At 41.9% G+C, this 12,913-nt stretch overlaps 1 protein-coding gene across 1 annotated transcript in view; it reads right to left on the bottom strand.

Moving 5' to 3' along the window:
- LOC126253340 (chromatin-remodeling complex ATPase chain Iswi) overlaps positions 1-12,913 on the bottom strand; it is a 123,325-nt gene that overhangs the window by 84,240 nt on the left and 26,172 nt on the right. The window contains exon 4 of the mRNA XM_049954606.1: positions 10,923-11,162. Coding sequence (XP_049810563.1) covers positions 10,923-11,162 — 240 coding nt within the window. The remainder of the gene's footprint in view (positions 1-10,922; positions 11,163-12,913) is intronic.

The raw sequence follows: 12,913 nt of genomic DNA, 5'->3' as shown, positions 1-12,913 counted from the left end.
TACAGTCTGAAAGACCAATGCCACATCTTGTCACACAGGTAATCAGAGTATGTGTCTTTTTATATTAATGAGCTGGGAAATTTTAATGCTTTGTTGCAACTCCTCTTCATGGAAAACATAAGGAAGATTAAAGATAGAAGCCTTATTGATAACAAGGACATCCAAGACAGACCACAGGCTCTTGTTGGACAAGAATGGCATTTGCCTTCATTTAGGGAAACCACAAAAACTTACAATCTTGCCACACTGAAACCTGAGCCATATTCTGCCTGAATGTTAGTTCATTGCATCAAATACACTGTCATTTCACTTGGTGCGCCCCAATAGCTGTGTTGCAGAAAACTTGCATTAAAAGTGACAAAAATGGCTGTAGCTACTGAACATTACAGGTGTTTCTTTAAAGATAATTCCATGCTCACTAAGTTTCATATCAATGCTTTCCTTAGAAATCACAAGAAATATAACAAAAATATTTTCTTCCATCAACCCGAGTGTCTTAATTGTAACATCCAAATGTCCAAGGTTTAATAACCCTACTGAATGTTTCATGTAACTTAACATTTTAGAATGCCACTTCAGTTAATAAAAACTCATTTGTGAAGTAAAACAATGGAAACTCCAAATAGGAATATCAACAATGTAGAAAAGATAAGACTGCTACTTACCGTAAAGAAGACACATTAAGTGTCACTTACATAATGCTTCCGGCCACAGCCTTCATAAGCAAAAAAGAAACACATCATTCACACACAAAAGCAAGCACACCTCATGCATACAACTCCAGCATCTTGGGCCAGAATGCAGCTATCACGTGGGATACAAGCAGCAATCTGGAGGGGGCAGAGAAGGGGAAGGGATAGTAGTGTACTGGTGAGGAGAGAGAAGTGAACACAGTCTGGCAGAGTGTGAAGGTCTAGAATGCCAACAGCCACAGCATCAGGAGATTATGGGGCACGGAGGTGGGGAAAAAAGGAGCGAAAAAAGAAAGGAACAGTGAAAGATGGGCGGGCGTGTTAGCAGAGGGCGGTAGACAAGAATGGGGAGGAGGTGATAAGACAAAGGGGGTGGAAACTTGGATGGAGGGTGAAGGGACAGTTTGTAACTGTAGGATGAGGCCAGGATAATTATAGGAGTGGAGAATGTGTTGCAAGGATAACTCCCATCTATGCAGTTGAGAAAAGATGGTGATGGAGGGGAGGATCCAGATGGCTCAGGTAGTGAAGCAGCCATTGAAATCAAGCATGCTATGTTCAGCTGCATGTTGTGCCTCAGGGTGGTCCACTTTGCTCTTGGCCACAGTTTGGTAGTGGCCATATGTCCTGGTGGGCAGCTGGTTGGTAGTCACACCAATGTGCAATTACTGCAGCAGAGCTGGTGAATGACATGGCTGCTTTCACAGGTGGCCCGTACCCTGATGGGGTATGACAAATTGCGCAGGCAACGCATCTGGGTCTTCCACTGGGATATGATCCTTGTTACAAGGGGGTTAGGATTGGGAGGGACACATGGATGGACCAGGACGTTGTGGAGGTTGGTGACAGAATACCACTTTAGGAGTCCAGTACGCCTTAGATAAGTTCGTACCGACTAAGGTCCAAAGCGAGGGGAAAGATCCACCGTGGTATAACAATCATGTACGAAAGGTACTACGGAAACAAAGAAAGCTTCATCATAGGTTTAAGAGTAGTCGAATCATAGCTGATAAGGAAAAGCTGAACGAAGCGAAAAAGAGCGTAAAGAGAGCAATGAGAGAAGCATTCAACGAATTCGAACATAAAACATTGGCAAACAATCTAAACAAGAACCCTAAAAAGTTTTGGTCATATGTAAAATCGGTAAGCGGATCTAAATCCCCTATTCAGTCACTCGTTGACCACGATGGCACCGAAACAGAGGACGACCGAAGAAAGGCAGAAATACTGAATTCAGTGTTCCGAAACTGTTTCACTGCGGAAAATCGTAACACGGTCCCTGACTTCAGCCGTCGCACGGACGCCAAAATGGAAAATATTGAAATAAACGATATCGGAATTGAAAAACAACTGCTATCACTTAGTAGCGGAAAAGCATCCGGACCAGACGAGATACCCGTAAGATTCTACAGTGATTATGCTAAAGAACTTGCCCCCTTTCTATCAGCAATTTATCGTAGATCTCTGGAAGAACGTAAAGTACCTAGCGACTGGAAGAAAGCGCAGGTCGTTCCCATTTTCAAGAAGGGTCATAAATCAGATGCGAATAATTATAGGCCTATTTCGCTTACGTCAATCTGTTGTAGAATAATGGAACATGTTTTATGTTCTCGTATTATGACGTTCTTAGATAATACAAATCTCCTTCATCATAACCAACATGGATTCCGCAAACAGAGATCATGTGAAACTCAGCTCGCCCTATTTGTCCAAGAAATTCACAGTGCCGTAGACACTGGCGAGCAGATTGATGCCGTATTCCTGGACTTCAGGAAGGCATTTGATACGGTTCCGCACTTACGTTTAGTGAAAAAAATACGAGCTTACGGAATATCGGACCAGGTTTGTGATTGGATTCAGGATTTCCTAGAAGAAAGAACACAACATGTCATTCTTAACGGTTCAAAATCTGCAGATGTAGAGGTAATTTCGGGAGTACCGCAAGGAAGCGTGATAGGACCGTTATTGTTTACAATATACATAAATGACTTAGTTGACAACATCGGTAGCTCCGTGAGGCTATTTGCAGATGACACGGCTGTCTACAAGAAAGTAGCAACATCAGAAGACTCGTACGTACTCCAGGAAGACCTGCAGAGGATTAATGAATGGTGCGACAGCTGGCAGCTTTCCCTAAACGTAGATAAATGTAATATAATGCGCATACATAGGGGCAGAAATCCATTCCAGTACGATTATGCCATAGGTGGTAAATCATTGGAAGCGGTAACGACCGTAAAATACTTAGGAGTTACTATCCGGAGCGATCTGAAGTGGAATGATCACATAAAACAAATAGTGGGAAAAGCAGGCGCCAGGTTGAGATTCATAGGAAGAATTCTAAGAAAATGTGACTCATCGACGAAAGAAGTAGCTTACAAAACGCTTGTTCGTCCGATTCTTGAGTATTGCTCATCAGTATGGGACCCTTACCAGGTTGGATTAATAGAAGAGATAGACATGATCCAGCGAAAAGCAGCGCGATTCGTCATGGGGACATTTAGTCAGCGCGAGAGCGTTACGGAGATGCTGAACAAGCTCCAGTGGCGGACACTTCAAGAAAGGCGTTACGCAATACGGAGAGGTTTATTATCGAAATTACGAGAGAGCACATTCCGGGAAGAGATGGGCAACATATTACTACTGCCCACATATATCTCGCGTAATGATCACAACGAAAAGATCCGAGAAATTAGAGCAAATACGGAGACTTACAAGCAGTCGTTCTTCCCACGCACAATTCGTGAATGGAACAGGGAAGGGGGGATCAGATAGTGGTACAATAAGTACCCTCCGCCACACACCGTAAGGTGGCTCGCGGAGTATAGATGTAGATGTAGATGTAGAGTGGGAGGGTCTCGGGTAGGATGTCCCTAATTTCATGTCATGATGATAGATAATCAAAGCCCTGTTGAAGGGTATGATTCAGTTGTTCCAGTCCAGGGAGGTCCTGGGTGATGAAGGGGACACTTCTTTGTGGCTGGTTCTTGGGGGTGTTGGGAGGAGGGGGGGTTTGAGGGAAAATGGCACGGGAGATCTATTTGTGAACTAGGTCTGGAGGACAGTGCCTGCCTGTGAAGGCCTTGGTCAGACCCTCGACATACTGAGCAAAAGAGTTCTTGTCACTGCAGGTACACTGTCCCCAGGTGACCAGGTTGTATGGGAGAGATTTTTTGGTGTGAAAGTGATGACAGCTGTTGAAATGCATGTACTGTTGGTGGTTGGTGTTTAATGTGGACAGAGGTGAGGATGGAGCCATCACAGAGGAGGAGGTCAACATCTAGGAAGGATGACATGAAGCGGATGGAAGAAAAGGTGTTGAGGTTGTGAAGGAACAAAGATAGTGTGTCTTGGTTCTGAGTCCAAATCACGAAATACCATCAGTAAACCTAAACCAGACAATGGATTTGGTGTTTTAGGAGACTAGTACGGTCTCCTCTAGATGGCCCATAAACAGGTTGGTTGTGGTGTGCGTACTGTAAGACCTTCGGTACACACAGCATCAGATTATTAGACTTGTCGCTCTAACGAAGTAGGCGAGTGTCAGCAATATGTCTCGTGGTCTTATCGTGGCATGTTTATCTTCTGCCATTAGGTTAGACGATAGAAATGCCACTTGCATGCTTAGATTAGCAGATTGACGGTGACCAACTTTAAACAGAACTTGATTAATTTTCACACACATTTATTAAAATAATAACAAGCATAAAAATAACTTAACTTGGTTCTGGATGCTATTTACAATTGACATTCTGAAGTTCCTTTGGTCTTGGTACATTAATCTTATTCTCACATATCTCTGATACTTGAAAAGTGTCTAAACATTTATCTTCATGGCTATGTACAGGAATATGGTAATCTTAGGTGCAGACTGAAACTTGACTATAGATTAATGCAGACTGGTGCAGACTAACTAATCGGTGGTCTGTACACTTGTTATAATACCTCGCGCGTTCAGGTATCACAGCGCGAGTGTGATCCGCGAGGGGAAAAGGTTCCACGTTAGCAGCAATTGGCTGCGTTACATACTAATACGCGGATCGGCGGAATCAGAATTTGGTCTGTCTCTAAGACAGCGCCATCTCGTAGTGTGGAGACGGACGAGCGCTGCGCTGTTGTGCTTAGCGGGGCGCACTCTATTGGGAAAGTTGTGTACGCGCTGACTACGCGGAACTACGTACACAACACTGCCAATCAGTTTTTAAGTAGGGACGTGGTGTCAACAGTGACAAGTGCAGTGGAGATGGTGAAAAGTTAGTGAAGGAAGTGGTTGGTGTCTTTGATCTGAGAAGCACACTTTCATATCTCATCATTTCTTTTCTCCTATGTTTCTGTACGCTTTTAATGTATTTGTGCATATTTTTAAGTGCTTTTATGCATATTTTTACATGTCTGTGTATATTTTTGTGTAGCTGTATGTGTGTGCATGTATTTTGCCCCCCTCCCCCCCCCCATTCAGGTCCTCTCACAACCATCAACACCTATTTTGCCCATTCCCGGTTTATTTACACCACTCCAGCCCCTGTTCCATCTTTTTGAACCAATTCAGAAAAGTATTTCTTTCCCTGGCTAAAACCCAGTCACATATTCTATTTCTCAAATGGTGCCTAAACCATGGAATTTCCCCAAACAGCTTAACCATAAAGACTTCTTTCTCTGTATCCCACCCTTCCTTTCACATTGACCTACATCTTTTCAGATTCTGCCAATCCCCGGCCGTCACAAACCTGGTACTGCAAAAACACACCTCCATGGCACATGCATTGTAGAACCACCTCTGCTTCCTCCACAAGATTCTACTACTCTGCAATCCCTACTCCATACAGCACATCTCTGAAATTGAAGTGCTTGCTCTCCAGCACCTGGAGGAGCATTCCAGACATCCCCCCCATAAGTTATCCAATGTGTTGATATCCTACTGCAACTTTGGGGCACTACTATCCAAACCCCTATCCTACCCACAGTGTTTTTCCTCGTCCACCTCTCACTGCACCTAAACCCTGCCTAGCTAACCTTTTCAACTTGCCACATTCCCCAAAACTCCCTACCAACTCTCCACCAAATCCAGGGCCCAAGCATTCCCTTAACTCTGTTGTTAACCTTTCCATAAAAACTCTCAGCTCCACAGAAGATTCACTCCCATCCAAAGGCTCCACCTTCATGCCTACACTCAGATTTAACCATAATAGATCTACCCTCCTCCTCCTGATCCCTGTAATGGAAGCACTCCAACCAAAACCATCTGAATTCCAACACTGAACCCTGACTCTACCAGTTCATACAGCCATCCAACTGTGATCTTCTCACATTACCACCCAGTGGTCACCTTCCAGGAATTTGTTACCTCCAACTCGCCATACCTCCCAAGGTACCTTCCTCACAAAACCAACCTTTCAGTACAAGAAAGAATAGTCATACACAACCCCAAAACAAATCCTGACTTAATCATCCTACCTGCAGACAAAGGTTCATAGGTTCCACTACTGTTGCTATGAATTGCAGTGACTACCTGGCAGAAGGCCTCCACCAATTACCTGACACCTTCACCTATGAACTCTGATAGAGTGATCCCATACCAGAAGTCCATCATAACCTTCAATCCCTGCTTCAAGCCTTAGGACGCTCTCAGAACCTCTCCCCTGAATACATTTCCCTCCTCACTCCAACGATACCCTGCACACCCCCAAAATCCACAAACCCAACAATCCTGGACACCCCATTGTGGCTGGTTATTGTGCCCTAACTGAAAGAATTTTGGCCCTCGTTGACAGACACCTCCAACTAATTGCCCGTAATCTAACCTCCCACATCAGACACCAACCACTTCCATCACTGCATCTCTACCATCCCCACCCCCTTACCCCCTGTATCCCTACTCTCATTGTTGATGCCACATGCCTGTACATCTACGAGGTGCGGCTAGAAAAAAACCGGACTGATGCTGGAAAAAACATTTATTTACAATTATTTACAATTTCATGTTATCTCCTTCAATGTACTCTCCTCCTCGGTCTCTACACCGCTCCATACGAATTTTCCACTGTTCATAGCAATGCTGCAAATCATTTTCGGTAAGTCCATACATTACTTCCGTCGCTTTTTCTTTTACTGCTTCAACTGTCTCAAATCTAGTTCCTTCCAAAGCTGACTTGACTTTAAGGAAAAGAAAAAAGTCACAGGGGGCCAAATCAGGTGAGTAGGGTGGATGATCTAAGATGGGAATGTTGTGTTTTGCCAAAAACGTCTTCACTGACAATGCACTGTGAGCTGGGGCATTGTCTTGGTGAAGGATCCATGACTTTTTTCTCCACAAATCGTTCCGTTTTCTCCGTACTCGCTCACGTAGGGTAGCCAGGACGCTAATGTAGTAATGCTGATTCACTGTTTGTCCCTCTGGTACCCAATCAATGTGCACAATCCCTTTGATGTCAAAAAATCATCATTGCCTTGAATTTCGATTTTGACATTTGTGCTTTTTTTTTGTCGTGGAGAACCAGGAGTTTTCCAATGCATCGATTGTCGTTTAGTTTCGGGATCGTAAGTAAAAAACCACGATTCATCGCAAGTAATAACATTTTGTAAGAAGGTGGGATCACTTTCAATGTTTTCCAGGATGTCAGAACAAATCATTCTTCGGCGTTCCTTCTGTTCAATTGTGAGACACTTTGGAACCATTTTTGAACACACTTTGTTCATGTTGAAACTTTCATGAAGAATCTGCCTAACACTTTCCTTGTCAACTCCTGTTAACTAAGACACTGCTCTGATTGTTAAACGGCGATCTTGTTGAACAAGTTTACCGATTTTTTCAATGTTTGCATCAGTTTTTGCTGACAATGGTCTGCCAGTGCGAGTGTCATCACTGGTGTCTTCGCGGCCATCTTTAAATCGTTTAAACCACTCAAACACTTGTGTTCGCGATAAACAATCATCGCCGTACACTTGTTGTAACATTACAAACGTTTCACTTGCAGATTTTCCTAGTTTGAAACAAAATTTGATGTTAACACGCTGTTCTTTCTGTACACTCAACATTTTCCGACGCACAGACAAAACGTCAACTACTTAAAACAGACGCCACGGGCAGACTGAGTGCAGGAGGCAGATGAAACTCGAGCAGTAGGCGGAGCGAGAGTCACGTGACAGGCCACGCGACTTTCAGCCTTATTGCATTCATTTTATTGTTTCACCAGTACTAGTCCGGTTTTTTTTTCTAGCCACACCTCGTAGACTAGCTTCCAGCTATAGCTACTACTCATCCTTTCTAAGTCCCTTGTTATGCTTTACACAAATAGATGAACACAAATTACTGATAATTTGTTATACTCTTTTTTTCTGCTTGAAAATGAATTTGCCACACAGTTAATAAAAAGATCATTATCTGTATAGCCACTATTCCAGTTACACTGTGTGTGCATTGCTTATCTTCTGCTGTATGCTTAACAGTTACATAGGTGGGTGATTACATGAGAGACTGAGTCTGAGATATTTTATTTTACTTTTAATTTATGCTACAATTTTCTGAATCTACAAAAGTTAAATTTTACTGTGCTGAAAAATTTATTACACTTACAGAATTACTTGAGGAAACATAGATAAAGTATGCTCATTTGTAAATGAGGTTTGAGGAAAATCAGTTTGCTTTTTATGTTGGCAGCTATTTCAAGTTGGGCTGCAGCCACTTTTCTTTCAGTTGTTACATTTCAAGAGCAGAATATTATCTTCTGGACATAGTCCACATTTTTTTAGATATATAGCTATTTTTAAAAAAATAAGCAGGTGTTTATGGTAATACATTTAACAAAAAAACATTAAAAAGTATGCTCTCCAACTCAGCAGTAACAGCAATTCTGTTTACATTAGATTATACATGAGAAAAACCAATAAAATTACTCAATGACCCATAGAGCAGTAATCTGTAAATGACCATTGGCTATGTAGAAATGTTAAAGTACACCCACCTGGACAGCCGAGGGCATTAAAGCGTTTGCTTCCAGGACACAGGAATGTGTGTTGGCAGTAGATCAAATCCACCTTGTGGATTAAAAATGGAGGCTAGCAGGCCAGCCACAATGGATGTGGTCTTTAGGCATTTTTCCAGGATCAATGGAAGCGTCCGGTTCCACCCGTCAGCTTTGACCCATGATGTAAGGCTGTTGTGGTACATGACGTCACGACGACATGGAGTTTACTTTGTGAGAGTGGCGTGTTTGTAGATGTCATTTTGATGTGATCGGTGGTGTGTTTATGTGTTGTGTGTTACTTTTACTAACTCACAACTACTTCTCCTGTGAGGGGAAAGTATAAAAACAGATCTATGGCACAGCCATGTGCACCTGTATGGCTCCCTCCTATGCCAACCTGTTTCTTGACCACCTAAAGGAGACCTTCATGGCCTCGCAAAATGCCGAACTGCTAGCCTGGTTTAGGTTCACTAACTGTATCCTCAGGATTTGGACTCAGGGTCAAGACACCCTATTTTCATTCCTTCACAACTTCAACACCTCCCATCTGCTTCACGTGGTCTTCCTCAACCCAGCAGGCTATCTTTCTATATGTTGACCACCTCCTCTCTGATGGTTCCGTCCTCACCTCTGTTCACATTAAACACAACCACCAACAGTACCTGCATTTCGACAGGTGTTGTCCTTTTCACACAAAAAAATCTCTTCCATACTGCCTGGTCACCCAGGGACATTGTATCCGTTGTGACAAGAACTCCCTTGCACAGTATGCTGAGGGTCTGGCCAAGGCCTTCACAGACAGGCACTATGCCCTACACCTAGTATGCAAACAGATCTCCCATACCATTCCCTTATACCATGGACTGGAACAACTGAACCATACCCTTCGCCAGGACTTTGATTACCTATCATCAAGTCCTGAAATGAGGGACATCCTACCAGAGATACTTACCACCCCTCCTATAGGGATGTTCCATCATCCACCCAAACAATACAACATCCTATATCATCCCTATGCCACTACCAATCCCAACCCCTTGTAACAAGGATCATATCCCTATGGAAGACCTACGTGCATGGCCCACACAGTTAATCCTACCCCATCAGGGAACATGCCACCTGTGGAAGCAGCCCTGTCATTTACCAGCTCTGCTGCAATCATTGCATACCTTTTTATATTGGTATGACTACCAATCAGCTGTCCATCAGGATGAACAGTCACTGCCAAATTGTGACCAAGAGCTAAGTAGACCACCCTGTGGCACAACACACAGTTGAGCATAACATGCTTGAATTCTGTGGCTGCTTCACTACTCAAGCCATCTGGATCCTCGTCTCCATCACTAGCTTTTCTGAACTGCACAGACGGGAGTTATCCTTACAACACCTTCCCCCATCCTGTAATTATCCCGGCCTCAACATAGTCATGAATACAAACAGTGATCCAGGTACTGCAAATTTTTTTTTTTTTTTTTTAAATTCCAGTCTTTTATCACAATATAAAGTCCTTTGACGATGACCGGTTTCAGTTAGTAATGACCACCTTAGATCTGTTCTACGCCATATCCTAATGCGATAAAGCCGTAATGACATCATCAAAACATAAATACACTCAGCAAAGCATCATATGGTGTAAAATAGGCCACATTGTCCACACAGTCTTTTTGCAACTGGCGTTACATTCAATCTACAACAACATACTGTCCCTCCATCCAACAGTCCCCCCCCCTCCCCCTCCCTGTCATCTCCTTCCCATTCCTGTCTCCCACCCTCTGCCAATCTCTCTCTGCTCATCTCCTTTTTCATTCGTTTTTTCCACACCTCCCTGCCCCAGATGCTGTGTCTGTTGCCATTCTAGTCCCTGCACATCCCACCAGAAAGTGTTCATCTCTCTCCTCACCTGAACACTATTATCCCTTCCCCTTCCCTGTCCCCTCCAGATTGCTGCTTGTATTCCACGTGATAGCTGCATTCCGGCCCGAGATTCTGGAGATGGCAGTTGTGTGCACGAGGTGTGCTTTCTTGTGTATGAATGGTGTGTATTTCTCTTTTGCTTATGAAGGCTATGGCAGAAAGCTTTATGTAAGTGATTCTTAATTGTGACTGTCTGCAACTTTACGTGTCTTTTTCATGGCAAACAGCAAACTATCTTTTCCTACATTGTTCATTTGTGAAGTATATCACAATTACTACCAAATCAGATAAAATATTTTCAAAAATATAAGTAAAATCTCACACGTGAATGAAGAATCACAGTTTTACTCACCCAAGCAACGATATTGTCTGTAAAGTTTTTCCTAAGCCCATTTCATCGGCGAGAATCCCATTAATACCATTTTCATAAAGAGATATCATCCAATTTAGACCACGCACTTGGTAATCTCTCATCTCTCCATTCTTGATGTAATGTGGTGATTGGTCAAACGATATTATGGTCTTTCGATTTGAATTTGTCTCTGCAAGAAGCTCTTCATCTTCTTCCTGCTCAGTTTTCCGATGCCGATGACTGTCAGAAACAAGAAACAACACTCATTACCTCACACTGTGTTTTGATGAATTTACATTCACTCAGTTGAGAAATTTGCTTACAATTAAATCAATACTGAGAAATAACTGAACCTCGTAACAATTTTTGAACAGCTCCTCAACCAAAGAAATAAATTAATTAATATAAATAATTTTTTCCTTCAAATTTGTACAAGCCACATGAAGGGCAAGTGACAGCACTGTTTACCACAAACCTTCTTGTTTCTTATTTTGTTCAACGAAACTAGCTTATCTACAACAGTCTCCAAATCTAAGAAAAGAACTGTATTTGGTTTTTCTCATACATACATACACTACTTCCTCTGCATGTTATTCTGTAAAACAGAGGAATCCTGAACTGAGCCAAGTAGAAGATAACACATAACAGATATGTCAATAATGTTTGCTCTCTGTCAAGAGTATTGAAAATTGTATCAAAATTAGACCAACAAAGGTAAAAAGATCACAGTCTGATTTGAACCTCTTACTTCAGTGTCTCATTATGGTACTGGTACATTTATTAAACTTCTCTGTGATGTTGCTTGAAAGTAAATTTCTCTTTCCTTAAAGATCGCTGAAAGTTGAACATTTTTAACTTATATTACCAATGTTTACTCTTCCATTCATATTCGCAAACTCACATTCCTTTGGTGCTAACTACATTTAATGGTGCTTCATCTTGCTCTGGGGAGTACTGTAACTCGCAATCACATACAATTACATTTCTTCTTCATATTAAATGTTTGTCACTGTTGACCCAGTCATTTCTTGTGCGAATGATCTTGTGGGAACAAGAGACTGACCAATGAAGTGCATTGTTTGTTCTTTGGATGAGTAGCTGATTTCTCTTGTTTGATGTATTTGCTTTGTTTTTCATTTTGTTGTTTAGAGTTTTACTTCTGACATTAATCCAAATAAAATAAATGTCCCATGCATATGTTGGTTAGGACACATTTGTTGTGAACAAGCCTTAATTTTTGTTTGTTTGGTTGGTATGACATCTGTCAAAGATATGTAGTATACATCAAGTCAAGGAACAAACAACATCATATGTTTTCATCTTGTTAACAATGTCGAATTTTGTAGCAGAAAGTGATGATTTGCGGAAAGCATTAATTTTTTGTTTTCATTTGAAAAAAAGTGCTGCAGAGTCACATTGAATGCTTGCCAAGGTATTTGGTGATCATGCTCTATCAGAAGCAACATGCAAAAGATGTTTTCAACGGTTCAGAAAGAATGATTTTGATGTAAGAAATGAAGAACATGGAATACCACCAAAAAAGTTCGAAGACGCCGAATTGCAAGCAATATTGGATGAAGATGATACTTTGAGTCAGAAGCAAATGGCAGCAATGCTAAATGTTGCACAACAAACAATTTCTGACCATTTGAAAGCTATGGGAAAGATCCAAAAGTGTGGAAAATAGGTGCCACATGAATTGAATGAAAGACAGATGGAAAACCGAAAAACCATTTGTCAAATTTTGCTTCAAAGACATGAAAGAAATTCAATTTTGCATCGAATTGTTACTGGCGATGAAAAATGGATTTATTTTAAGAATCCTAAATGGGAAAAATCATGGGTTAATCCGGGACAACATTAAAATCAATTGCAAAACCAGATCGATTCGGCAAGAAGACAATGCTCTGTGTTTGGTGGGATCAGAAAGGTGTGGTGTGTATCATGAGCTTCTAAAACTCGATGAAACTGTGAATACTAATCGCTACAGA

The sequence above is a fragment of the Schistocerca nitens genome, chromosome 4 (genome assembly GCF_023898315.1).
Source record: "Schistocerca nitens isolate TAMUIC-IGC-003100 chromosome 4, iqSchNite1.1, whole genome shotgun sequence".
In the NCBI taxonomy this organism is placed as follows: domain Eukaryota; kingdom Metazoa; phylum Arthropoda; class Insecta; order Orthoptera; family Acrididae; genus Schistocerca; species Schistocerca nitens.
The sequence above is the reverse complement of the archived record's forward strand: the minus strand, read 5'-3'. Positions and strand labels throughout refer to the sequence as shown.